The 25,357-nt window shown below is 39.8% G+C and overlaps 1 protein-coding gene across 1 annotated transcript in view; it reads right to left on the bottom strand.

Annotated features, from left to right (window-relative positions):
* ubr2 (ubiquitin protein ligase E3 component n-recognin 2) overlaps positions 1–20,890 on the bottom strand; it is a 137,230-nt gene extending 116,340 nt beyond the window's left edge. The window contains exons 1-3 of the mRNA XM_048601332.1: positions 20,759–20,890; positions 11,232–11,491; positions 174–252 (exon numbers count right to left, since the gene is read on the bottom strand). Of these exons, the coding sequence (XP_048457289.1) occupies positions 174–252; positions 11,232–11,491; positions 20,759–20,836 (417 nt within the window). The 5' untranslated portion in view covers positions 20,837–20,890. The remainder of the gene's footprint in view (positions 1–173; positions 253–11,231; positions 11,492–20,758) is intronic.
* Positions 20,891–25,357: the final 4,467 nt, after the last annotated feature.

Genomic DNA, 25,357 nt, shown 5'->3' with positions numbered 1-25,357 from the left:
ATACTCTAAATTAATAAGTCAGTAAAGAAAAACAAATTTTCTGTTTTAATATGAACCATTGTTAGACACAGGAGGGTTTATGCGCGATGTCTATTTGTTGTCCCATTAAAATGCAAGTGAAAAGGATAGATAGAAAAACGAGCCAAAGAAGTGTCAGTACTTTAGCAACTTACCCTATATCGATGCGCTCTGTGCACACTTGCCAAGAAGCATTCCATGCATAGCACGCAGGTTGGATCTACTGCACAATCTCTTTAATAAAGAATTTTAAAAAAGTCATGTTATGCTTGGTTATCATGAATTTCATGACAAATGAAGACAAATTCAGAATGAATTTTATTGCTCTATTGTCTAAGATCTTGTAACTAAAGAAGCTTCATCCAAGTACTTTTGTATCTAAAACGGCACTGCAATTGGTGATGTATAAACTTTGCACTATACTCAGTATGTGTGACAATAAAGGCTATTCTGTTCAGCAAAACTGGGAAGAGCTATCTTCAGATTGCAGTTTTAGAAGGTATGCTTAAACATTCACTGATCACACACTTAAGGATTGGGAGCTGGAGCAGATTTTTTTTTTTTTTTTTTAAAAAAAACACCTCTAGCCTGCTCTGCCATTCCAAAAGATAAAATCTGGCCTCAACTCGTCACCCACCTCTTACGATTCCACCTATCACATGAAGTCTGAATCCCATTGTCAGTAACCTCTCCGTAAAAATCAACAGACTCTTCACATCCACTCTATCCAGGTACCCCACCATTTCGTACACGTCCATCAAATTTCCCCTCAGCCTCCTCCAAGTCGAATAACTTCAGCTTATCCAATCTTGTCTCATTGCTGCATATTTCCAATTCTGGCAAAGGAATGATAAGGCAATGGACTAGGTGGTATTATCGCTGGACTGTTAATCCAGAGACCCAGGTACTATTCTGGTGACGTGGGTTTGAATCCCACCATAGCAGATGGTGGAATTTGAATTAAACAAATATCTGAAATTCAGAATCTAATGATGACCATGAAACCATCGTCAATTGTTGGAAAAACCTTTACTCCCTTTAGGGAACAAAACTGCCACCCTTACCTGGTCTGGCCTACATGCGACTCCAGACCCATACCAATGTGGTTGACTCTTAACTGCTTCCTTGGCAATTCGGGATGGGCAATAAATGCAACGCCCTCATCCTTCGAAGGAATAATTTTTAAAACATCCTCTCATCTCCTCTCTACCATCACAAATGTGATTGCATCATTTACTGTAACGAGATGATCAGAACTGTGACTTAACTAATCACTTACACAGTTTGAGCATAACATCCTTGTTCTTAAATTCTGGACCGCAGCCATAAAAGCAAAGAATTCCAAATGCCTTCTTAACTCTTACCAACCTGCCCTGATATTTTCAGGGATCTGTGGACATGCACTCCAATGTCCCTCATTGCATTGACATCTCTCAGCATACACCATCAAGTGCGTATTCCTTTGTCTTGTTTCACTTCCTCAAACACATCACCTCACCCTTCTTGGGACTGTCGTCCATTTGCCAGTTTTCTGCCCACCTGACTAGTCCATTGATAGCTTCCTGCATCTACAGCCGTGCTCCACACTATCGACCACTTGGCTAGTTGTTGGGTTCTCTACAAACTTCTCGATTATGCCCCCGACATTATGAATACATCATACAAGTACAGCACCTATTACTGAGTCCTGTGGAACTACACTGCAAACAATATTCCGGTTGCAGAAAAAACTCATCAACAATTATGCTTTGTTTCATGCCACTTACAGTTGACAGTGCTTGTTTTGTTTTACTCTTCTTGAATACTAAAAATATATCTTTTTTGTTTACAACTGTAAAATCTTAGTCATGTTAATAATAGAATGTTCAGATTTCTCTTTAAATTTTCAGTCTTTCACAGGATGGCAACACTTAAACTTCAAAGGCTAAGTTAGAATTCAGCAAGTTGGTTGGTCAGAGGCCCCACATTCGTTTTTAAATCATTTCTTCACATTGTAAAATTTACTTTCCTGGAACAATGCAACCAAATATTTTCTAAGGGTCTTCTACTGTTCTAACGTCTGTTAAAATGGGTACCTCATCACTCCATACAAGTCTCCAAATACATCTTCAAGTATTTTCATTCAGTATTCTTGTACATTGAAGACAGGTTTTTATTTGTCATTTGATTTTTTTTTTCCCCTATTCAATTGGGATTTTTGTCCAAATGACATCTGGGAATAAACAACTCCCAAACAGACTTAGTTAAAAACACCCGTTTATCTTAATCTTGCTTTTCTGCTCCTGGCTATGCTGTATCCAAAAGATGATACCCTCTTTATTATCACATACCTCAAACTTTACATCAAAGCTGGACTGTGGTAAGTAGATTTTTTAAAAATGATTACAGCATTGTCACCAAGATACTTATGTTTTCATCAGGTGTTTCGGAGATGCCAGCAACACTGGTAATCTTGCGTTAATTACCTAATCCTAGTTTCAGTATCACAGGCTGAAGACACAATTATTGACAAAATGCATTATTGACTTTGATGAGGAAAGTGAATGAACTATAGCCATGGCTGTGAATGACACAAAAATAGACGGGAAGGCAAGTGGTGAGGATGACAAGAAGAATCTGCAGATTGAGCAAAAACTTAGCATGCACTTTGGCTGAAAGAATAAAGGAGTTGAATATTATTTACATAGAAAAAGACTGCAGAAAGTAATGAATCCTCGTCCACGAAATTAAAAAGCCAGAATCCAAATTTAACAGCTAATAAAGGAAGGCAAGTGGAATGTTGTACTTTATTTCAAAGGGATTGGAATACAAAAGTAGGGACCACAGCTTGAATACTGTAAGCAGTTTTAGGCCCCTATTCTAAAGGGGAACATGCTAGCATTGGAGGCAGTCCAGATAAGATTCATGATCCAGAGAATGGAGGCACTGTCTTATGAGGAGAGGTTGACTAGATTGGGCCTCAAATTTCAATATAGAATAATGAGAGACAATCTTATTGAAACGTACAAGATTCCAGAGGAGTCAAAATCATAGTCATACAGCATGGTAAACAGAACCTTCAGTCCAACTCATCCGCACCAAACAAACATTCCAATCTGACCTAGCATCATTTGCCAGCATTTAGCCTATATCCCTCTAAATCCAACCTATTCATATATCCATCCAGATTCCTTTTAAAACGTTTACTTGTATCCGCCTTCACCACTTCCTCTAGCAGACTGATCCAAACATGCACCACACTGACGGAAAAAGTTACCCCTCAGGTCATTTCTAAAATCTTTCCCCTCTCACCTTAAACCTGTGCCCTCCAGTTTTGGATTCTCTCACCCTCGGGAAAAAAACCTTGGCTGTTCACCCTTTCCAAGCCCCTCATTTTATATACATCTGCAAGGTCACCCCAAGCAGTAGTTCAAAAGAATCATCGTGCTTCATTTCACACCATAACTTTTTTGCATTACTGCAAGTTAGTACTCTGAAAATTTTGGGCATGGATTTGAAAAGTTCTTCTGGAATCCAATATTGTCATCCTTTCAGAAGTGTACTTGATATCTTAATCCAGTATGAGGAAATTCCTAGTTTTCCCTCAAGTTCATTTGCCAATTATTTTACATCCATGAACTCCAATTGGCAATCCACTTGCCAGAAAGGTAAATTTACCCATACTTTTATTAAAACCTTTATATTTTTGGCTATTAGCCCTCTCTTTCACCTTCTGTACGACATGGAGAACAATCTCAGTTTCTCTTGTTTACGTAGCCGAGTTGCCTCATCCCTGGTGTCATCCTGATAAACATTCTCAATACCATCTTCCATGGAATTCTCCTTAAAAGTGTAGCTCACAAAGGTATGCACAACACTCCCTGAAGCCTAACCCAGGATTTGTAAAGTTTTAGCAGGTCTTCCTTACTTCTGAATTCAACATTCCTGTAAACAAAAAGTATTCTATGCTTGCTTCTTCAAATTGCCCAAAAAACTTCCCAGATTTGTGAATATATTTCTCCATATACTTCTGTTCTTGCACCTTGCCAAATAGTGCCTTATACGGCACTTCTGTGTTGCTTCTTTCAAAATGCATCACTTCACACTTATTCAACCAAAATTGTATGTATTAAATATCTGCCCACTTCACCAGACTATGTCCTCCTGAGGTTTTCTACTATCATGCTGACTGTTTACTGCAGTGACAAGTTTTGTATTGCCCATAAATTTTGAAATTGTACTTCCACATCCAAGTACCAATTTTCTAGAAACAATAAGAAAAGTAAGGTGCCAACATTGACTCTAAGACCTCACTGCACAATTTTCTCCCATCAGAAAAACACCCATTTACCATGACCCTCCCATTCCTTAACCTACCTTCTACCCAAGTCATCAGACCCTTTCATTCCATGTGCTGAACCTTACTTTTTTTGGCTAAGCCCTCATCAAGTCAAGTTTTTTGGAGAGATTTCCACACAAAGCTTAGCAGGTTTCTTACTGCATCTTACCAAGTTCACCTCATTAAGCATCTATCCCAGTCCCACGGTGTCCCACTTGTCCATTTTCAGCTCAATCTTACAATGCACTGTCCATAGAACAATTCATCAATTCAGCAGATAACCCAGAATTGAACAGCATCCCCTGTGCCTGCGCCATCTTTAGAAGTCCTTCATGCATTCAGGCAAGCACTCAGTCCCGAGCTGAACAAAAACAATGCTTTTGCCTCAATGCTTTCTGTGGCTGAGAATTATAGATTTATTACTCCCTCATCTCAATCCCAAATAGCCTATCCTATATGCTTAGACCGTGATATCTGGTTCTGGAATCCCAGATGTTGGGAGCATTCTTCCCACATTCACCTAGCCCTATTTAGAATTTGAGAGATTTCTATGAGTTTCCTCCTCATTCTTCTAAACTCCAAAAGAACATCGTCCTGACTGATCTTCATGTCAGTCTTGCCATTCCAAGAATCAGTCTGGTAAATCTTTGTTGCTCTGCTTCCATAGTCAGAACGTACTTCCTTAGTTAAGCAGACAAAACCGAACACAGTACTCCAGGTGTGGTCTAACCAAGACCCTGTACAACTGCAGCAAGACATCCCTTCTCGTTCTTGAAGCCTCCCACTATGAAGGCCCACATACAATTTGCCTTCATCAGCTGCCGCACCTGTACGCTTACTTTCAGTGACTGATGTACAAGGCACGCAGGTCTCAATGCATCCGCCTTTCCTAATTTATCACCAGAGAAAAAATTACTAGGTACCTACTCTTGCTTCCATGTTGAGTTTTTTTGATGTCCACTTCGTTTGGTGAGTTCGTAACTCACCACTGCCTAGCTAGAAACTGGTCATGCTGCTTTTGAAACGTGTAAAAGATGAAGTAAGATGTTCCGAACATCGAAATTGGCCTCACCCAGACACCTGATCCATTTCTATGTCACTCAGATTCCTGAGACTCCAGCACATGTGCACCTATTTTCCAAATATGCCTCCTGTGAAGTATTTTACCAGATGTCTTTTAACAGTCAATGTACACAGTATCTACTAAATTACCTTCATTAACCCCATTAGCCAACTCAAATCAGCTCAGACATAATTTGACTTTGACAAAACCATTCCAAACGAGAACAAATTTTGCCCATATATTTGGTGGCTACAGCTAACTTCCAAAACAAAGCCTAATATCACATCCAGTGCTGATGCCAAGTCCACTATCAAAAGTGAACAAAAGAAGAAAACAGAAGTATGGCACAGGAACAAGCCCTTCAGCCCCCCGAACCTGTGCCGATCATCATCCCCTGACTAAACTAAAAAAAACAAACTTTCTGCCCTTATTCGGTCCGTATCCCTCTATTCCCTCCGTATTCACGTTACCATCCAGATGCCTCTTAAATGTCGCCAACATGCCTGCTTTCACCACCTCCTCTCGCACTGCATTCCAGACTCCTACCACATACTTCATGAACAGCTTTCCTCGAATATCTTGCTTAAACTTTTGCCCTCTCACCTTGAACCTGTGTCCCTTGTAATTGAAACTTCAACCCTTGGAAAAAGCCTCTGACTATCCACCCTACCCGTGCCTCTCAATTTTGTTGACCTCTATCAGGTATCCACTCCGCTACCATCTTTCCAGTGAAAATGATCCTAGTCCTTTTAACCTTTTCTCCTTGCCAATGCCCTTGAGACCAGGTAACACCCTGGTGAACATTCCCTGCACTCTTTCCAAAGCTTCCATGTCCTTCTGGTAACGTGGCGACCAAAACTGTACATAATACACCAAATGCAGCCTAACAAGGATTTTATATAGCTGCAACATGGTTTGCCAACTCTTGTACTCCAAGCCCCGGCTGATGAACGCAAACATTCCATGTGTCTTCTTAATCACTTCGGCCACCCATGCTGCCACTTTAAAGGCACTGTGGACCTGTATGCCCGGATCTGTCTGCATGTTAACGTTCCTAAGGGTTCTGCCATGAGCAGTATAATTCACATCTAAATGGGATCCTCCAAAATGTATCACCTCGCTTTTGTCTGGATGAAGCTCCATCTGCCATTTCTGAGCCCAAGTCACCAATCTATAGCCAGCTGTATCCTTTCACAATCGTTGGCACTATCAGCAACTCTGCAATTCTTCATGTCATCTGCGAAGTTACTAATCAGACCACCCACATTTTCGTCCACGTTACAAACAACAGAGGACCCAAGACTGATCCCTATGGAACACCACTAGTTACCGGTCTCCATTCTGAAAAACATCCTTCCACCGCTATCCTCTGTCTTCTATGACCAAGCCAGTTTGTATCCATCTAGCCAGCCCACCCCGAATCCCATGTGAGTTTAGTTTTTGTATCAATCTGCCACATAGGACTTTATCAAATGCCTTACTAAAGTCCATATAAACTACAACTACAGCTCTTCCCTCAGTTATCTTTGTCACCTCTTTCAAAAAATTCACATCAGGTTGGTGAGATATGACCTTCTCTGTACGAAACCATGCTGCTTGTCACTAACGAGTCTATTTTCTACCAAACGTGCATATATCCTATCCCTCGGTATCTTTTCCAGGAGCTTCCCAACCACAGCCTATGATTTCCTGGATTACCCCCGCTTCCTTTCTTAAACAAGGGACAACACTGGCAGAACCTTATTGCTTACTTTATCATTTTAAACACAAATTAAGGACTGTTCAGAAGATATGAAGAATGCATTTCAGTTATTTCTCACAGTATGTTAGATTTTGAACAGATTAGCAAACATAATCCACTTTGGGATTTGTTCAGTGATAATTAACTGCAGTTAACTCCATTGATCAGCAAAGTGATAATTGTCATACAAGGTTACAATATAATTTCATGGCTAGTTTCAAATTAAAACATTGTTTGACTACTAAGTTGCTATAATCCAATGTCTTATCCGTAAGGTCTGATGCAATAATTTTTTTTTTAAGTTTTGATTCCCTGTTACACATTAGAGTTCTACAACCAACATGAGCAGCAAGCTCTTCAGAGAACATAAGAGAATGCACAAGCTGATCTTCATGCCAAATTTCCCCTTCTCCATTTGAGCAAAGAGAGAGACTTGGAATTGTGCAAGCATCTTTGAAATAATTTCATTTCATAGAATCCCTACAGTGTGGAAACAGACCCTTCGGCCCAACCAGTCCGCACCGACCCTCTTAAAACACTTCACATATAGGAAATCAGTTAAAAATGCAAAAGGAAGATTCTGCTGAATAGAATGAGTCAAATTGTATTTCCTAAAAGGAGGAGTGTTGCCAAGGATACCAGGAGAAATTGTTGTTTTCTGTATACCATAGACCTCATTGTCTAACTACTGAGTCGACTAGAACAAGCTCGCATTAAAAAAAAAGTTCATCAGGCAGACACCTCATGCAGAATTGAATATGCTTTACTTATTATCTGTGACTCCAATGTGGAGCTCAAACCTAAAAGCATGTAACCCAAAGATAAAAGTGCTGCCAATGATTGAAAGATGACCCAGTGTCATCTTGCTACGTTACTGAAATTGTGTATGAAATGACTATTTTAAGATGAGCCCCTCTTCAGAAAACAAACACTGATTGCTGTGTTTCCAATCCAATGGACAAAGCTTTTATTTAAACCTTCACCAGTCACAAGATGGGAAAGAAATTGAATTGCAGTAAGTACTACAAACTTAATATTACATAACCAAATGCACTGCCATCAAATTTAACATCACGGGAAAACAAAACACAGGATTCACAACCTGCACCGTTTTCAATGAAAGCAAGATCCCTTATCACAGGTATCCCATAATATGTATCTGTGCAATCACTACTATTGAGAAACAATATATTTTATTTCAGCTTTGCCTGAATTCCATGTATTAATACTTAACATCAGAAACTGAAGATGTAGATTACTGACATAGCACAAGCTCATATACAGATGAAAACTAAGTCAATTTAAAGGGGGTGAGCAAAGAAAAAAAAGTTTGAGAATGCCTATTGTTTGCTCCTCTGTCACATGTTCCATCAGGCTGCCTGCAAAGCACATTCTTTCTTCAATTAAAGCAAATTATTAAATTCTTTAAGGTTCTAAATTGCATAACTTTTTTTAAAATTACATGATCAATCAATTTTCATGATTCAACTTTCTAACATTTGTTTCCTTGTTTTTGTCTTCAACAATTAGAATAAACTGCATGTGAACAAGTGAGAAAAAAATTTCAGTACATCTTCCTGATGTTCATGCATTTTAGGAATATTGTGCCACATATTTACACTCCATATTCTTAAGCTTGGAGCATCACATCTCCAAATAAAAACGTCAATGTCAACTTGGAATTAAAAACTAAACAGTGAGATGCTGCCAAAGGGAACAGTTCATTTAAATTAGTGAAAATGACATCACATCAGTAGCAATATATTTTAAGAAATACTTGTTATGTTACAATCAGCCAAATCTTCACTATGACGGAGTAAAGGATGCTAAGGTTTGACAGTCAAAGTGTATGCCAATACTGGAATATCTGCACAGAAAATAAGTTAGACATGGGACATTTCTCTCTCTTTGGAGACTAACAAGGAGCAACTTGGGCTGAAAAATGCTCATTTCTATGATTGATGCACTGAGGAAACGTCAACATAAATTGGGCAGGCAATGCAATTTGGAAATAGCTCCATTGGTGCTACCACTTTTGACCCAAGTTTGCTCTTGTGCTCCAGCAGGACTCAATTGGAGCTGGAGGAACAATATCTTATTTTCTGCTGAGACACTCAACAGACTGCAGAATTTAACATTCAGTTCAACAATTTCAGGCCTTGAACTTGGTTCTCCATTTTGATTACCTCTACTTTCCTTCATCTACAGTGACTTGTTTCCAAGAGTTGCTCTCGGTCCAACTGATATATTTTCTGCCATAAACACCTACGAAATATACATCTCTTCTCTAATATCATTCATACTTCTCTTGCCTTTTGCTCTGAGCACCTTCACAATTTTTTTTCGCTGACACCTCCAACCCATTTTTTACAACAAAATCTCAGTTTTCCAGATCCCTTCATTTCAAAAGAACAGTAATAGCAAACTTAAAATGTTAACTCAGTTTCTCTCTCCGCATATGCTGCCAGAATACAGCTTCTTGAGCACTTTCTCCTTAAAATATAACTTTTCCACCCAGCTTATGACTCCCTTCCCCAAAATTTAGTTATATAGCTCATGATCAATACTCTGCATTGTAACGTTCCCGTAAAGCACCTTGGAATGTTTGAATTTTGAAAGATGCTATACAAATGCCAATTGTGCTGTTGTTCTGCCAAGTTAGAATGAATTACGGAAGTTTTGGATGCAGACAACTCACTTGAACATCAGACCAAACATTCACAGGCAGTACTCTTGATTTATAAATTCTCTACTTTGTCTTCAAATATTTCAGTGGGTTTAGCATGCCAACAACATATCGTACTTCCAGAAAACCTTAAACATAATATAACATCCTAAGGCATTTCACATCAGCAAATTCAAAGAAAATTTAAATATTAAGTCACCTGAAGGGATACTGGAACAGGTAACCAGAAGCTTGGTCAACAATGTAGTTTGAAATGCTTCTGAGAAGCTAAGTTAAAAGAGTCAGCAACATAAAGAACTTTTGTGAAGGAATTCCAAAGCTTTGAGCATTTGGAACTGAACGCAAGCCACCAATGGTGTGGTGATTAAAAACCAAAATCAATCATGTTCAAGAGGCCAGAATAATAATAGGAAGAATTAAAAGATCTTTCAAAGGGTGTGGAGATGGAGGAGTCATACTGCCAACAACGTCTCTGGCTCTGAAAATGTAGCTTTACAAGTGCACAGTCCTGCTCCATCATAATAAATTTGTCTTGGAGAGTTTTGAAAACCAATGTAAACAAGTGGATAAAGTTTTATGGACTGTGTTTTTGAAATATTCTCTCACTTGCTTCACCCCATCCTTCTTTCCAATTTTCATTTTGTTTTCTGCATTTTATTTAAAAATTATTCAATTATAATCTACTTCCAGGTTTACACTTCCTCATTGAGAGTTGTTTCAGGGGAATTCTTCAATCCTACTAATTGAAGAGACTTGTTTCACAGACCAGGAGAGAGCATGGTGACTCAGTGGTTAGCCTCAGAGTGCCAAGGACCCGGGTTCAATTCCAGTCTTGGTGACTGTCTGAGTAGAGTTTGTGTCTGCGTGGGTTTCCTCTCGATGATCCGGTTTCCTCCCATTGTCCAAAAAATGTGCAGGTTAAGTGGACTGGCCATGCTAAATTGCCCCATAGAGTCCAGGGATGTGCAGGCTGGATGGGTTAGCCATTGTAAAAGTGGAGTTAGAGGGAGAGAGTCGGGGGCTAGGCCTGGGTAAGATGCTCTTCGAAGGATCAGTGTAGATTTGATGGGCTGAATAGCCTCTTTCTGCACTGTAGGGATTCTACCATTCTGCCTGCTCTCAAACACACCACAGATTCCTCGCAGAGGATGCTATATTTGATCAAACCACTGGTGTCACAATTCTCCAATGAAAAGCCTACAAAAAAAATCTGAGCAGCTGTAAGCATACTGAATAGCGGGCACCCTTCCTCAACAAAGGATCATTGCCAATATTCTGACCAAACCAACATATGAACAATAATGCATAGTGATTTAGTTACTTCTTTTATTATCAAATATTTGCCAATATGATCAATGTAAATAAGTCAAATTCAACAGCTCGTAATGTGCTTGGATTTTTGTACCTGCATGAATAGGTTGGCTCTCCAATTTTGAAAACATGCCCACACAGCTGAGATGATTTATTTGCCTTTTCAAGTTTTCTTATTCCCACAGCAGGATCCTCTCCACACAGGTACCATTCCATTGGCCCCAACAGAATATGCTGCGCCAACATTTCTTCATTAAGTGGATTAGGGTTAGAGCCTCTACAGTAAATCTTTGGTACATAATATGCAAGATGCTGGTACACATCTCTGTTCAAATCTGTTGCTTGAAGCCAGTTCTAAAGAAAGAAGACAAAGGCACAAATAAATATCTATTGCAAGAATCTAATATTTAAAACATACATACATGTGCAAAAGTGAAATTCGTGAAATTGACTCAGCAATTTCATTAGTTGTGCAGGAAGCATAAAAGGTCAAACATCCATTGTAAACTTCATGTAAGTTACATTTTTCTGAGCCAATCAACCATGACAGATAGCTCAAGGAAGCCAACGTCAACATTCATGGTTGCAATCAGAATAGCTAACTGGATCTTGGATTGTCTTTACCTGAATTAGTGGTCTGTTAAGTGCCTTGGCACATCTTTCCAAGTTCAATGTGCGATAAAAATCATACAGTTGTTCAACATAGGGGGTGGTCACTTGCCAAAGACCGCTGAACTCTTTCAAAGGAGTTTATCCCTTTTCTTTGTTCCTTCTGGATATTGCTGCATTTTTTTTTAAAGCATTCAACTCATTCACTTCTGAAGACAAGTACTGAATCAGCATTCAGTGCCTTAGCAGCCAGTGTATTCTGTACCAAAACTCTTTGCATGACGAAGTATTTTAAGTCTCCTCTAATTATCTCAGGAATCACCTTAAATCTGTACCCACAGGTGATCAACCCTTTAGCTTTAAAAACAGTCTTTTTTTCTTTTAGTCTTTCTAAACTTTACAAAATTTTAAACATCTCACAAAAACTTGAGTTGTCTCTGCTCTTAAGGAGAATATCTTTTCATCTCCTCCAAACTAGCCTTTCAACTCTCATTCCTTAAACCATTCTATACTCAAAACAAGCTACAAGACCATCAAAATAAAACACATGACAGCAAGTTGTTGTTCTTGGACCACCAGAACGAGAATCCAAATCCGAGATGGTTACGGCACGTCAAAGAACAAAGATATATTTGCGTAGTGCATTTTTTGTTCATCTAGAAACGTCATGGTACTGCAGCCAATTTACAAACTGTAAATTCTTAAAAGTAGCAAAAAATTCATTGCATTGCAAGTGATCAAAATGAAAAAAAGTTGACGAGCACAAGCAAAGAACCCAATGAACACATTTCAACTGTGCTAAGTACTGTTATTTTCTGTATGTAAAGCGCCTCCACAGCACTATATTCAATGTCAATCCTTATTAACTGCTCAATTTCCAGAAGACACTTGATTGAATAAGGTGCCATTTCAGAAGTTGGGTTGCTGATTAGCTCAGTTGGCTGGACTGTTGGCATGCAATGCATAAGTGAGTAATTTTCTGGTTGTAAGATGCAATGAATTGTATGTGCACATGGATCAGTCCTGGGACCTCAACATTTTTTAAGCTTACGTAAATAACTGTGATGAAGGGACCAAAGATACAGTCATAGACGTACAGCATGGAAACAGACCCTTTGGTCCAACTCGTCCATGCCAACCAGATATCCTAATTTAATCTAGTCCCATTTGCCAGCATTTGGCCCATATCCTTTGAAACCCTTCCTATTCAAGTACCCATCCAGATGCCTTTTAAATGTTGTATTTATACCACTTTACCACTTCTTCTGGCATCCCGTTCCGTACACACACCACCGGTGTGAAAAGCGTGCCCCTTAGGTCCCTTTTAAATCATTCCCCTCTCACCTTAAACGTATGCCCTCTAGTTTTGGACTCTCCCACCCCAGGGAAAAGACCTTGTCTATTTATCCTATCTACCTGCAACTCCACTTTCAAGGAACAATGAACCTGCAGCCTCCAAGGTCTCTGTTCTCTCCCCAAGACCTTACCAATAAGTGTATAAGTCCTGCCCTGATTTGCCTTTCCAAAATGCAGCACCTCACATTCATCTAAATTAAACTCCACTGGCCCATCTGATCGGGATTCCGTGTAATCTGAGGTAACCTCCTTCACTGTCCACTACACATCCAATGTTGGTGTCTTCCACAAACTTACTAACCATACCTCCAATGTTCACATCCAAATCATTTAAGTAAATGACAAAAAGCAGTGGACTCAGCACTGATCCTTGTGACACACTGCACCAATCATTATGGCACACAGCTGATCACAAGCCTCAAGTCTGAAAAGCAACCTGCCGCCACCACCCTCTGTCTTCTACCTTCGAGCCAGTTCTCTCTCTATTCCTTGTGCTCTAATCTTGATAACCAGTCTAACATGAAGAACCTTTGTGGGTTATAAATTTGCTGACAATTTGTGAAGAGAACAATAACATGCTTCCATAGCATCCTTAAGTGACTGGACAAAGATTTGGCAGAGTTTAATGTGGGAAAGTTGTGAAATTGTCCATTTTGGCAGGAATATATAAAGAAGTAAATAATCAATTCACTTAGATATTGCAATGCAGAGGAATCTCTGATATCCAGCTACAAGTAATTAGGAAAGCCAGCAGAATGTAACTTTATTGCAAGCTGATTTGAAGACAAAAGTAGGAGGTTGTGCTTCAATTGTACAGGGCATTAGTGAGACCAAAACTGGATTACTGTGTATGGCATCAGTCACCTTATTGAAGGAAGGACATAAATATGTTGGAAGCATTTCAGCAAGGATTTACACAATACCTGAAATGAGCAGGTTGTCTAATGAGGATGATTGGGCAGGCTACACTAGGTTCAAGTTTTGAAGAGTAAGAGGTGGACTTAATTGAAACATACACGATCCTGAAGGGTCCTGACTGGTGCTTGATGGAATGTATCCTCCCCGGGAGAATTTAAAATTAAGGGTCGGACAGAGATAAAGAAAAAATGGTCAATTAGAGAATTGGGGGTCTTTGGAACTCTCCCTGAAAATGCAGTGGAAGTAGTCTTTGAATGTTTTTAAGGCAGAGGTGGATACATTGTTTATAAGTAAGGAAATGAAAGGCTACTTGGGAGTGGAGCATTCAGATTATTCATAATCTCATTTAACAGCAGAGCATACTTGAGGGACCAAGTGGCATACTCCTGCTCCAAAATCACAAGTTCCTAAGCACCAGGAATGGGGCTTGAACCAATTACTTCATTCAGGCTCAAACCGGTATCACTGATCCATGTCTACACCTGCAGTCATCAACTGGGACCCAACTTTAATGCAGTCCATAGGTCCACATTTTGAGACTGCTTTAATCGCTGATATTACATTACATTAAGATTCTTCCAAAAATGCCAAACCAAAAGCCAGAATAATAACATTAAGACTGTCATCCCAGCTGATGGTAATACTCGACAAGCCTGATCCCAGAGTGAGATCCAGATTGATTACCAAGGAGCTCAGTCACTGAACATGTGCACAAGGTTGCCAACATGCTTTTTACCAAGAACGTAAAAGTTTACTATCACTAGTGAAAAGCATAAATTATACTACACGGGAAATATTGGAATGATCTCATTATAAAAAACAGAAAGAAAGATTCATTGCCTTCATCCCAACAGTACCTTTATAAAATTTAAAACTTATTGAAGAATCACCCCTACCTCCATGCCTCCAGGTAGATACAATTACAACATTTAAAAGATATTTGGCTGGGTTCACAGATAGGAAAGATTTCAAGAGAAATGGGGTAAACGCTGGCAAATGGTACTAGTTCAGTTTAGGAAACCTGGTCAACATGGACGAGTTGGGATGAAGATTTGTTTCCATGCTGTATGACTATCCAACTCCATTGACACGTTTCACCAGTTCTTTTGATCTTTAAATCAAATGAATAGTTGATTCAGCAAGTTCCTTTCTTTATGAAATGGATGCCTGAATATTATTTTCACAAAGATTTTCATATTTTCAACAAATTTTCTCTGCTATGACACAGTTCACACGATTTTGCAATGACTGTTGCATGGATATCAGTATAAGTTTGACCAATATTTGTACGGAGAAAACAGGTGCCTTAATTAGTCATATGGCTGTTAGCTCATTGAATGGTTCCAAATCATTTGTACAGTATATATACTTTGGCAATGCTCATGCATGCTGGTTTCCACCTTCTGGTGTGGATTTGAGACCTGTCTCCTTGCCCGGTGATCGAAGTTATGGTGCTGTGGGCCAGTAATGCCAAAGCCACAGCCACTTTGCATGAGAGTTGGTTGGCTAAGGGTGAAAGATGGAAATGCGATCTCAAACTGATCAAAGTTAGCAGTATTAGTCATGAGTAACATATGGAGTTTGTAAACCAGCACAGGTTGAAGAGAGTACCTAAAGTGCAAAATTTCTGGTACAACCTGAGGGAGCAGCCAGAGAAATTCAGTGAGGAACCCTCTGGCATATCCAAACTGACAATTCTGGTCTGCTTGAGGTTCAAACCTAGTAGTTCCACTGGAACAGCTTAACATTTACACCTACCCAGCAATGTGAAAAATTGCTGAGCTATGTCCTGTACAAAAAGCAGGACAAATCCAAACCAGCCAATTACTGCCCAATCAGTTGACTCTCAATGCTCAGCAAGGTTATGGAGGGGGTCATTGTCAGAGCTATGCTCGCAAGTGGCACATGTTCAGAAATAACCTACTCAGCAAAGTGTCCTCAAAGCTATGAAATTCTGAGAGCTGACACACCGCCTTTGGGTTCCAAAAGCTGCTGCCATGCAGGGATCTCAGAGGTCTGCGCAACAGACAGGAGGATGTCGAGAAAATGTAGCTGCTCACTGACACTCAATTTTGAGTTCCACCAGGACCACAACTCCTGATGTTTTTATCCTTCATCGAAACATGGACAAAAGACCGGACTAACTCCAGAAGGGAAGCGACAGTGACTGCCGTTGACATCAAGCAGCATTTGGCCAAGTTTGGCGAAGGACAAGGACATCAGATACACAGGAGCATGGCTACCTCCAACATTTCCTTGAAATCAACACCATTCGGACTCAGAAATATAACTGCCGTTGCTTCTTCATTTCTGGGTCTGAACTCTGGAATTCCCTACTGAATAGCATTCCATGTGTACCTACACCCAAGGGTTCAAGCTGTTTAAGAATACAGCTCATCATCACTTTCTCAAGTCTAATTAATGATTTGATTTGCTTTATTTTCACGTATACCTAAATACAGTGAAAACCTTTGTTTGTGAGCAGTACAGACAGATCATAGTAAGCAAGGACATGCAGGATCATATAGAGTGAGACATACAGGTTACACTGCACAGCACGTGTGCGAGGCAAGATCTTAGCCATCCATCTGCGATGACCAAATGAAAATGAATAAATGTCTGCCTTCTGACCTGAATCTGATCTGAAAAGGTTGTGACAAAGTAAGCCCACATATATCTTTCGCCAAGTGCAGAAAGTGATGGGATGAATAATTTCACTGAGGAGTGCCATGCAAATGAGGATATCAAAATAACATCCGAAATTAATGTAGATTAGTGACAAGGTAGTTACACAGAATTAGGATGACAAACCATTGCTTAAAATTAGCGAGTCAAACTGATCGAAAAAATTCTGCTAAGTGAAACCGTATTGCAAAGACAGGGAAAGATGACATGGCCAATGGTATCAATGTCATTAAAAGGAATAAAAACTTCCATTGTAACACAAATGGGTGTTACTGAATTGACTCAAAGTTGTGGGCAATATGAAAAGTTGAACTGGAAGAATTCAAACAAAAAGATTAGTAAAACAGTCGGTGACATCAATGTTTCAATGATCTCAAGAGACATTTGATAATTGGTAAGGTTCAGAGACACTCCTGACTTCATTATACAATCGGGCCATGTTCCAATTCAGGACTGACTTCAGAATTTATAAACGTCATTGCAAAGCAATACAAATTTTTGAACATAAATATCAGCTGGGCTCGTAATTAACACATTCATCTGATCCAGCTGATTATAGATCTGAACTCCTCCCCAGTTTGAGAACATGTCTCAGCTGAAAATGACAAGCTTATTTGAACTAGTAGGCCTGATGAGACATCTGAGCAATGAGCATATTGAATGCGCTTAGGGAGGCATTAGCATGCATTTCACCTTTTCTTTGAGAATAAAACTGGAATATATAGCGAGCCTTAGAAACTCTCTCTATTAAGGTCCTCAGTGTTTTGGAATGTTTCTCATGGCCTCATGAAATCAGAGATTTAATTTGAAGAAAAGTCTATCACTTGCTTCAAGACCTGACTGCAGGATTTTTCAAAAACTTTACAGTCCAAGTCCAAGTCCAAACCCAAACTAGTTCTTTTTTTCCATGAATGCAGGTTACAGCTATTCTGCCTGTGGAATGCCTATACGTTGTAATTTGCAGACCAAACGACAGCAGACCCGAATTTAATCACTAACACTGTGCAAGATGTCTCTGGAGAAACTACATTTTATTACAATTAGGCCTAAGGCACCAGCTTCCAACATGTACTTGCATTTCCATGTGACTATTTTTGCAGGTTTTCCATGCACCTCTTCAAATATTCCCCCTCAAAATGAGATAGTTATGTGATGGGTAATAACACGTCTCAGGAAATAATTTTTCAGTATATACTGAGAAAAGCCCCCAGGTTTCACGGATTCCTTCACTCGCAAAATTGATGTCACTCACTACTTTGTTGCTGCTATTCCACTAACTCTTCAACCACTTCCCACAGTCCATAACCAATAATACCCGAATCCGAACAGCCTCAAATTCCTGAAAGTCCCATATCTATCACTCTGTATTCCAGAAGCTTTCATCTTCTGAATTAAATTAATCCTATCCAGACAGTGCCACACTCCTTAACCACTGAACCCGAGATGAGGGAGCAATTCACTGTCAAAGGTACTGTTCTTCAGATGAGACATTAAATTAGACTCTGTGCGCTGTTTCAGGTGTTGGAGAAGTTCCCAAGGCTGTATTCAGACACTGAATTTCTCCCGACATCTTGGTTAACAATAATGGAAGACTGCAACTCCAACAACATTCAAGAAGCTTGACACCATCCAGGACAAAGCAGAACCATATCCATAAACTTTCACTTCTTTCACCACTGACGCTTAGTAGCGGCATACAGTCGTAGGGTCACACAGCATGGAAACAGACCCTTCAGTCAAACTCGCCCACGTCGACCAAGTTTCCCCAACTAAACTCGTCGTGTTTCTCTCTAAATCTTTCCCGTCCAAATGTCTTTTAAATATTGGAACTGTACCTGCACCGACCACTTCCTCCAACAGTTCAATCCACACACAACAGTGTCTACAATCTACAAAATGCGCAACAGAAATTCACAATTCCGTAGCCAGCACCTTCCAAACCCACAGTCGCAACGATGTAGAAGGACAAGGGTTGCAGTTACATGGGAGCTCTAATCATCTGCATTCCCCTCAAAGACATTTCCCATCTGACTTGGAGAGTTTTAGTTATGAAGAGATATTGGATAGACTGGGACAACAAGGTGCAGGGCTGGATGAACACAGCAGGCGAAGCAGCATCATAGGAGCAGAGAGGCTGACGTTTCGGGCCTAGACCCTTCATCAGAAAAGGGGGAGGGGAAGGGGGTTTTGAAATAAATAGGGAGAGAGTGGGAGGCGGATAGAAGAGGGATAGAGGAGAGGAAACAAACAGGTCGAAGAGGCGGGGATGGAGCCAGTAAAGGTGAGTGTAGGTAGGGAGTTAGGAAGGGGATAGGTCAGTCCAGGGAGGACGGACAGGTCAAGGGGGCGGGATGAGGTTGGTCGGTAGGAGATGGAGGTGCGGCTTGAGGTGGGAGGAGGGGATAGGTGGGAGGAAGAACAGGTTAGGGAGGCAGGGACGAGCTGGACTGGTTTTGGGATGCGGTAGGGGGAGGGGAGATTTTGAAACTTGTGAAATCCACTGGATAGACTGGGATTGTTTTCCTTGGAGCAGAACAGACTGAGGCAGGTACGTTACTGAAATGTATAAAATTACAAGGGACATAGACAGGATAGACTTTTTTCCTTGGTGGAGAGATCTATGACCAGGAGGCACAAATTTAAGGTAAAGGGTTTAGAAGGGATGTGGGGAAAAATATTTTCACCATGAGGGTGGGGGAATCTGGAGTCGACTGTCTGTAAGAGTGGTAGAAGCAGAAATCCCTATACATTTAAGAAGTATTTAGATGCACACTTGCGATGACGAAGCATACAAGGCTGTGGGCTAAGTGCTGGAAAGTGGGATGAAGATTGTTAGTTTTTTTGTTTTTGATGTGTGCAGATTTGATGAGCAAATGCCTTTCTCTGTCTGTACACCTTCATGGCTTTAAAATATCATTTTTTCAGTGTGACTGGTTTTGAATCCTGGAACTCTGTCCCTTAACAGTATTTTGGTTTCACGTACATAAAACAGACCATCTCAAGGATAACCTTGGATGAGCAGCAAGTGCTGCTCTAGCTAGCGACACGCAAATCCTAAAAATGAACGAAAAAATCCTTTGACCATGAACACCACCAAAACACTATCTAATTCAGGGATTCAATGCTGTGTGCAACCTACAACCACGCTTCTGTGTAGTACAATACTTCAAAAATTGGCCACAACATGCTTTGACATCCTGAGAGATATACATGTTTTCTTTCTTATGTTGTTGGGTTAACACTTTTTCCTGACCAACATTAACCTACAACCAATTGAACCAAATTGACTATTTTGCCTACCTTATAAATACTATAAATCAAAATATCTATTAAGTACTTATGGCATCCTGGACACATGAAGTCTTCGCCCATAAAACGCCTTTTATATAACGTAGGCAGAGTAAATTTCTTGGCAGGTCGACGAGGTTTTAAATCCTCTTCAAATGCTAATATAGTTTACTGGAGGGAAAAAGAAACTACACAACTGAAACATTCATATGGGGTGGTAAAAGACCCAAATTGTACACTTCCAAATGGCTACAACAAACATTTGGAGTGTGTCCAATTAACAGTTAACGGCCGATATTTCATCATGAACATTTTAACTCCGAAAGATCGTTTCCGGTCGTCAATCGGCTCCTGTGAATTCGCATTCGGGATAATTAATTATTAGTTACATATCATGAGAGTGGATGTCGAAGAATTTGTTTTTGATGAGGTTGTAACTTCAAGTCAACAGCAGGAAGTGCTGAGTCCGGCAAGTTAACAACACAAATGTAAAACAAGTCATAGGAGAGAGAAATAAATACGATCGTCCTTGGGTTTCGTATAGATCCGCCTCAGAGCTTGTCCTTTCATCGAACGGGTGAAACACCATGTCTCAGCAGATCGGAGGACACGACCGCAAGCCTGGGAGAGGTCTTTACATAGCAACCTTCCCAGGGTCTGAGAAAGACAAACTGCTTCTTGAGCGGTACACAAACCAGACTGAGCACGGGTTCCCCACCCTATTAGTTAGCAGAAAATTAACACAACGTGCAGTATATATCGTACCAAGGCGACGTCCTTCGCCGAACACTCCATTAAAAACTTCGGGATGGCCGGAACCTCTTCCGTCTCTGTGGCCGCCATCTTGGATTTCTCGGCCTGAGAAAAGGAGCAGGTCACCAAGGCCAAACATCCGTTCTCTACAGGCATGGGCTCCATCTCAACCTATCAGACTATTGTAATGTTAACACGAATCATCAGGATATTAAGTTAAGACAAAACTACTCATTTTATTTGTTATTTAAAAGTTTTTGCAAACGTTTTAACTGCCAAAGAATTAACTTGTTGAACAATTTATATTTCACTAAATTTACCTTCTGCGCAACTCCTCCCCCAATTCCCTTGATGAGAACACGGAAACAAAGTACTGCAAATTCTAGAAATCTGAACGAAAAACAGACAATGCCAGCCTATTGACCCTGAAGGTCTCTCTCCACAAATGCTAGAAATCTGAACTCAAAACGGAAAATGCTTTCACATTCATGTCGAAGACCTCTGTACAGGTGCTGCCTCTTATGCTGAGTATTTCCAGAATTTTCTGTTGATATTCTCTTGATTAGACGTTTTTTTAATAATCACCTTTCTTATAGTGGACCTGTTTTTGTTTGACCCTGAATAAAATGTGCAAATTATTGCATTGACTATTCAGAAATAACAAAAGAAATCAAATCCTGTGTCAGCTGATCTTAACTTCAGTGTTCTAAATTCTGAAGAAGTCACTGGTCTCAAAATGTTGACTCTGCTTTCACTCCACAGATGCTGCCAGACCGGGTAAGTTCCTCCAGTATTTTCTATTTTTGTTTCATATTTCCAGCATCCACAGTTTGTTTTATTACATTAACCTTTGTGTTCTTTAGTTACCAAAGGAAAAAGGTAGTAATTTCCCTAACTCCTGATTTTAATGCAACAGTCCCTACATGCTGGAATTGTTCTGTGGTCAGTACAAATATATAAGGATTGGAGGAAAGAACCAACCGCTATAGCCATACCCTCTGATGTTGAAGAAGCTGCAAACCAGAGGTGACTCATCAAGTTAGGTGTGCTGCTGCAGACATATTTTCAATCCTGAGGGTGAAGTCATGCCTCAGACTTGGAACAAAATATGGTGACCACGAAACTACTGGATTGATGTAAAAACTTATCTGGTTTAGAATTTCAAATCCACAGCAATCTCATCAACTGAATCTCTCTCTGAAATGGCAAGAAAACCATTCAATTGCATTCAAAAATGCAGCTTATCATCATCCTTTCATTGGCAGTTGGGATGGATTGTGGATGATGATAGAACCATTGCATTTTTGCTTTCCCTTGACCCAAACCACCAGAATTTATCAGTAACCCTACTGCCTTGAATCGTTCACACTGGGAAGTGGTGGGTCACTTATTGGAAAGAAAATGTCATAGAAGGATACCTATTACATGAAGCTTTATGTTAAATTCATGATCATGAGATTGTGAGGAAATAGTAATAGGCTTCAGAGGACACAAAGGGCATGATTTTCAATTGTGTTTCTGAGGAAGGGTCACTGGAACCAAAATGTTAACTCTGTTTTTCCCTTCACAGATGCTGCCAGACCTGCTGGGCTTTTCCAGCAACTTTGTTTTTGTTCCTGATTTACAGCATCCACACTTCTTTCAGTTTTTATTCATGATTTTCAGTTGTGGTTTGGGAACACAATGCCTGGATAATTTTCAGATCATGACAGCTGTGTCAGTGTCACAATGAGATTTTGAAATATACATGCCCTAACTGGGCTGGAGCTGAATTGGTGCCCAGTTACCAGTGTCAAGTCTTAACAGGAAGCTGGAACTGTCTGGAGAGCGCGTAGCAAAGGCAAGTAGCAGCCTGACGGGGCCTGCTCATGCTTGCAGAAGAAAGGAGGCACTGTCTTGGAGGACCAGCAGTGTCAACATATATAAAAGTGGCAAAGCAGCCAACATGAGAGGTAATGCACTCAATTTGATTGCACATATGCACTCAAATCTAATTATTGGAATGGCATAGTCACTCAGTGGTTCAACCTCTTCTCATCAATGTATTCAAGTACTTTCCAAGATTTATCTACTAAAACAATTGTCGCCTTAGCAGCAACCGGTATAAGGTTAGAAGTATTTGCTTCAAAGTGCAGTGAAATATCCTTCCCATTATTATAAATATGGCCTCAGGAGTAATCTGCACAAAGTTAGAATAATATGTTTCAACCTGTAATCAAATGGCCTTGAAAGGCATCCTCCAGTATGATTGGCCATTCTGATATTAGTTTCAGAATAATTAAAAACTGCATTGGACAAATGGAAATGGAAATGAGATTCATCGTACAATCATAGAGTTGTACAACAAAGAAAGAGACCATTTGGCTTGTTGTAGCTATATCAATTCTTTGAAAGAGCAACTCATTCAGTCCCACAGTCTTGTTCTTTCCCACAATCCTATAATTTTGTTCCTTCGAGTACTTAACCTAATTCTTTTGTGATAGTTGCCATAGAATCTGCTTCCAAGACCCTTTCAGGCTGTATATTACAGGTTATAATAAAACATAATACAAAAAGTTACCTCAGCCCTGGCATTTTCTTACAATTTTGTTAAACTTATATCCCTAGTTATTGACCTGAGGAGAAAACAGGTTCTCATTTACTCAATCAAAACCGTTCATGATTTTGCAAATCCCATCTTCTCTGCTTGAAGAAAACTCTCACAACTTCTCTGTTCCCTCCACGTAACTGAGGCCCTTCACGCCTGGTTCCATGGACCATTTCTGGTGATGAGATGCAGAACCATTACCTTACACAAAATTCTCAATCGGTCTAGACCTCGAACAACAGAAGCAATGCTGCAAGAAAATTAAAATTGGCATCTCAACAATCTCACCAAGGTGATATTTCACAGTCAATACCTCATTGCCACCCTTTCAATCTCCAGCCATCTGAAGTTACAGTCAGCCAAATAGTGCCTGATCAATACTCAAGTCCATTATAACAGACATTTTTGAAGAAGTCTTTGGCATCTCGACCAGCAAACATTGACTGCTTTGACAAAAATGACTAAAAGATACAGGACTACTTGAGCAAAGGTGCAAAACTTTTATACTGGAAACTTTGTCAGAACTCAAGGGAAGAGCAGCATTCTTACTGGTATCTGAAGGCAACGGTACAGCATGAAAAACCTTATATAAAGAACAAATGGTGAGTGGAAAGAATATAGGGGATCCAACAACTGGCAACAACAGTTGTAGTTTCTTAGGTGCTGTCACAGTATATTTCTGGTGCAGCTACACAACTTGATTTTCCTCAACTGGGAAAAGAAGTGCAATTTCAGAAATGTTGTAATGATGATTTTATTCAAGAAGGCAGACAAGTCTGATTCCAGAACCTGCAAAGAAGTCTCTCCATGCATGCCACAGGGAAGTGTATTGCAAGGTTACTCATCAGTTGTCTCTTCCAAGCTGCAGTGTGGTTTTCACCCATCAAGATGGATAACAGACACGATGTTCATGTTGCAACAAATTAAAGAAAAATTCAAGCAACAGCACCAACTGTTGTTCTTGGACGTTTTAATCACACAAAAGCTTCTGCCGACTGTGAAACCAAATGTGGGGTGAATATTTCCAGAAAGCAGCCTTCAGAAGTTTGTCACCAACCTTTGCATGTCCAACAATGATATGCAAGTTTTGCTGCTCGTCAATGGAATTGCCACACACTGCATTTCAGTGAAGTCTGGAGTCAAGCAAGGCTGAATGATTGCATAGACCTCTTCTTCATCTTCTTCACTGCAACACTGCATCTCGTCACCAGAAATTTACCCACTGGCATAAAGATAATTTACAGAACAAAAACAGAAACTGTTCAAGCTGTGCTGATTTCAGTTTAAAGCCAAAATTATTTTAACTTAAGTCATTAAGCTCGAGTATGCTAATGCCTGTGTGCTCACACAAAAACTAAGCTCCATCCTTCTCTGAAGTATGTAAGAAAATGGATCTTGAAAACTGCATGATTTATATATATATATATATATAAACATAACTTTTGGAATGCAAATGTTACCGTCGAGGCAGATCAATGTCGTTCATTCTTTATGAATGATTTTATTTTAAAGAAAACCATGTCAAAGTACTTGTGAAACAGTGATCTTAGTCTAGTGTTCCTCAGAAAGCAAGTTGAAGTACACCACTGTGGTGTGTTCATACTGTGGTGATTTATGACAGGTGGATAAATCGTGAAAGCCTGTTTTCAATTCAGAATAATCAAAGATTGATTTCAGTTTAGAAAACCCAGAGACTGGAAGTATTTTAAATTAATTTGGAACAATCCTGATTATGAACGGAAAGACAAGTTTAGCTTCTCTCCCCAGGGAGTTCAGGACAGTTCAGGGAAAAAACAATCATCTCAATAGAAAAGTTTAATTGGTGCAGCTTCCAAGGAAACTTTGTTGAGAACTCTGAAAGTTATTAGGAGCTGAGAAGATTTAAGCTCTCAGTTTTGTGAGTTTTCATGCAAAGGTTCCAAATGTTCACAGGAAAACATAACTTTAAAATTTGATATGAAGGGGTAATTTCTGTGAATTGAATCTCTCTCTGTAAGTTGATGGCCTTAGGAAACAGATAGAAA

Source organism: Rhincodon typus, chromosome 9, assembly GCF_021869965.1.
Source record: "Rhincodon typus isolate 14 chromosome 9, sRhiTyp1.1, whole genome shotgun sequence".
In the NCBI taxonomy this organism is placed as follows: Eukaryota; Metazoa; Chordata; class Chondrichthyes; order Orectolobiformes; family Rhincodontidae; genus Rhincodon; species Rhincodon typus.
Note: the sequence above shows the minus strand (reverse complement) of the source record. Positions and strands in the feature narration are given on the sequence as shown.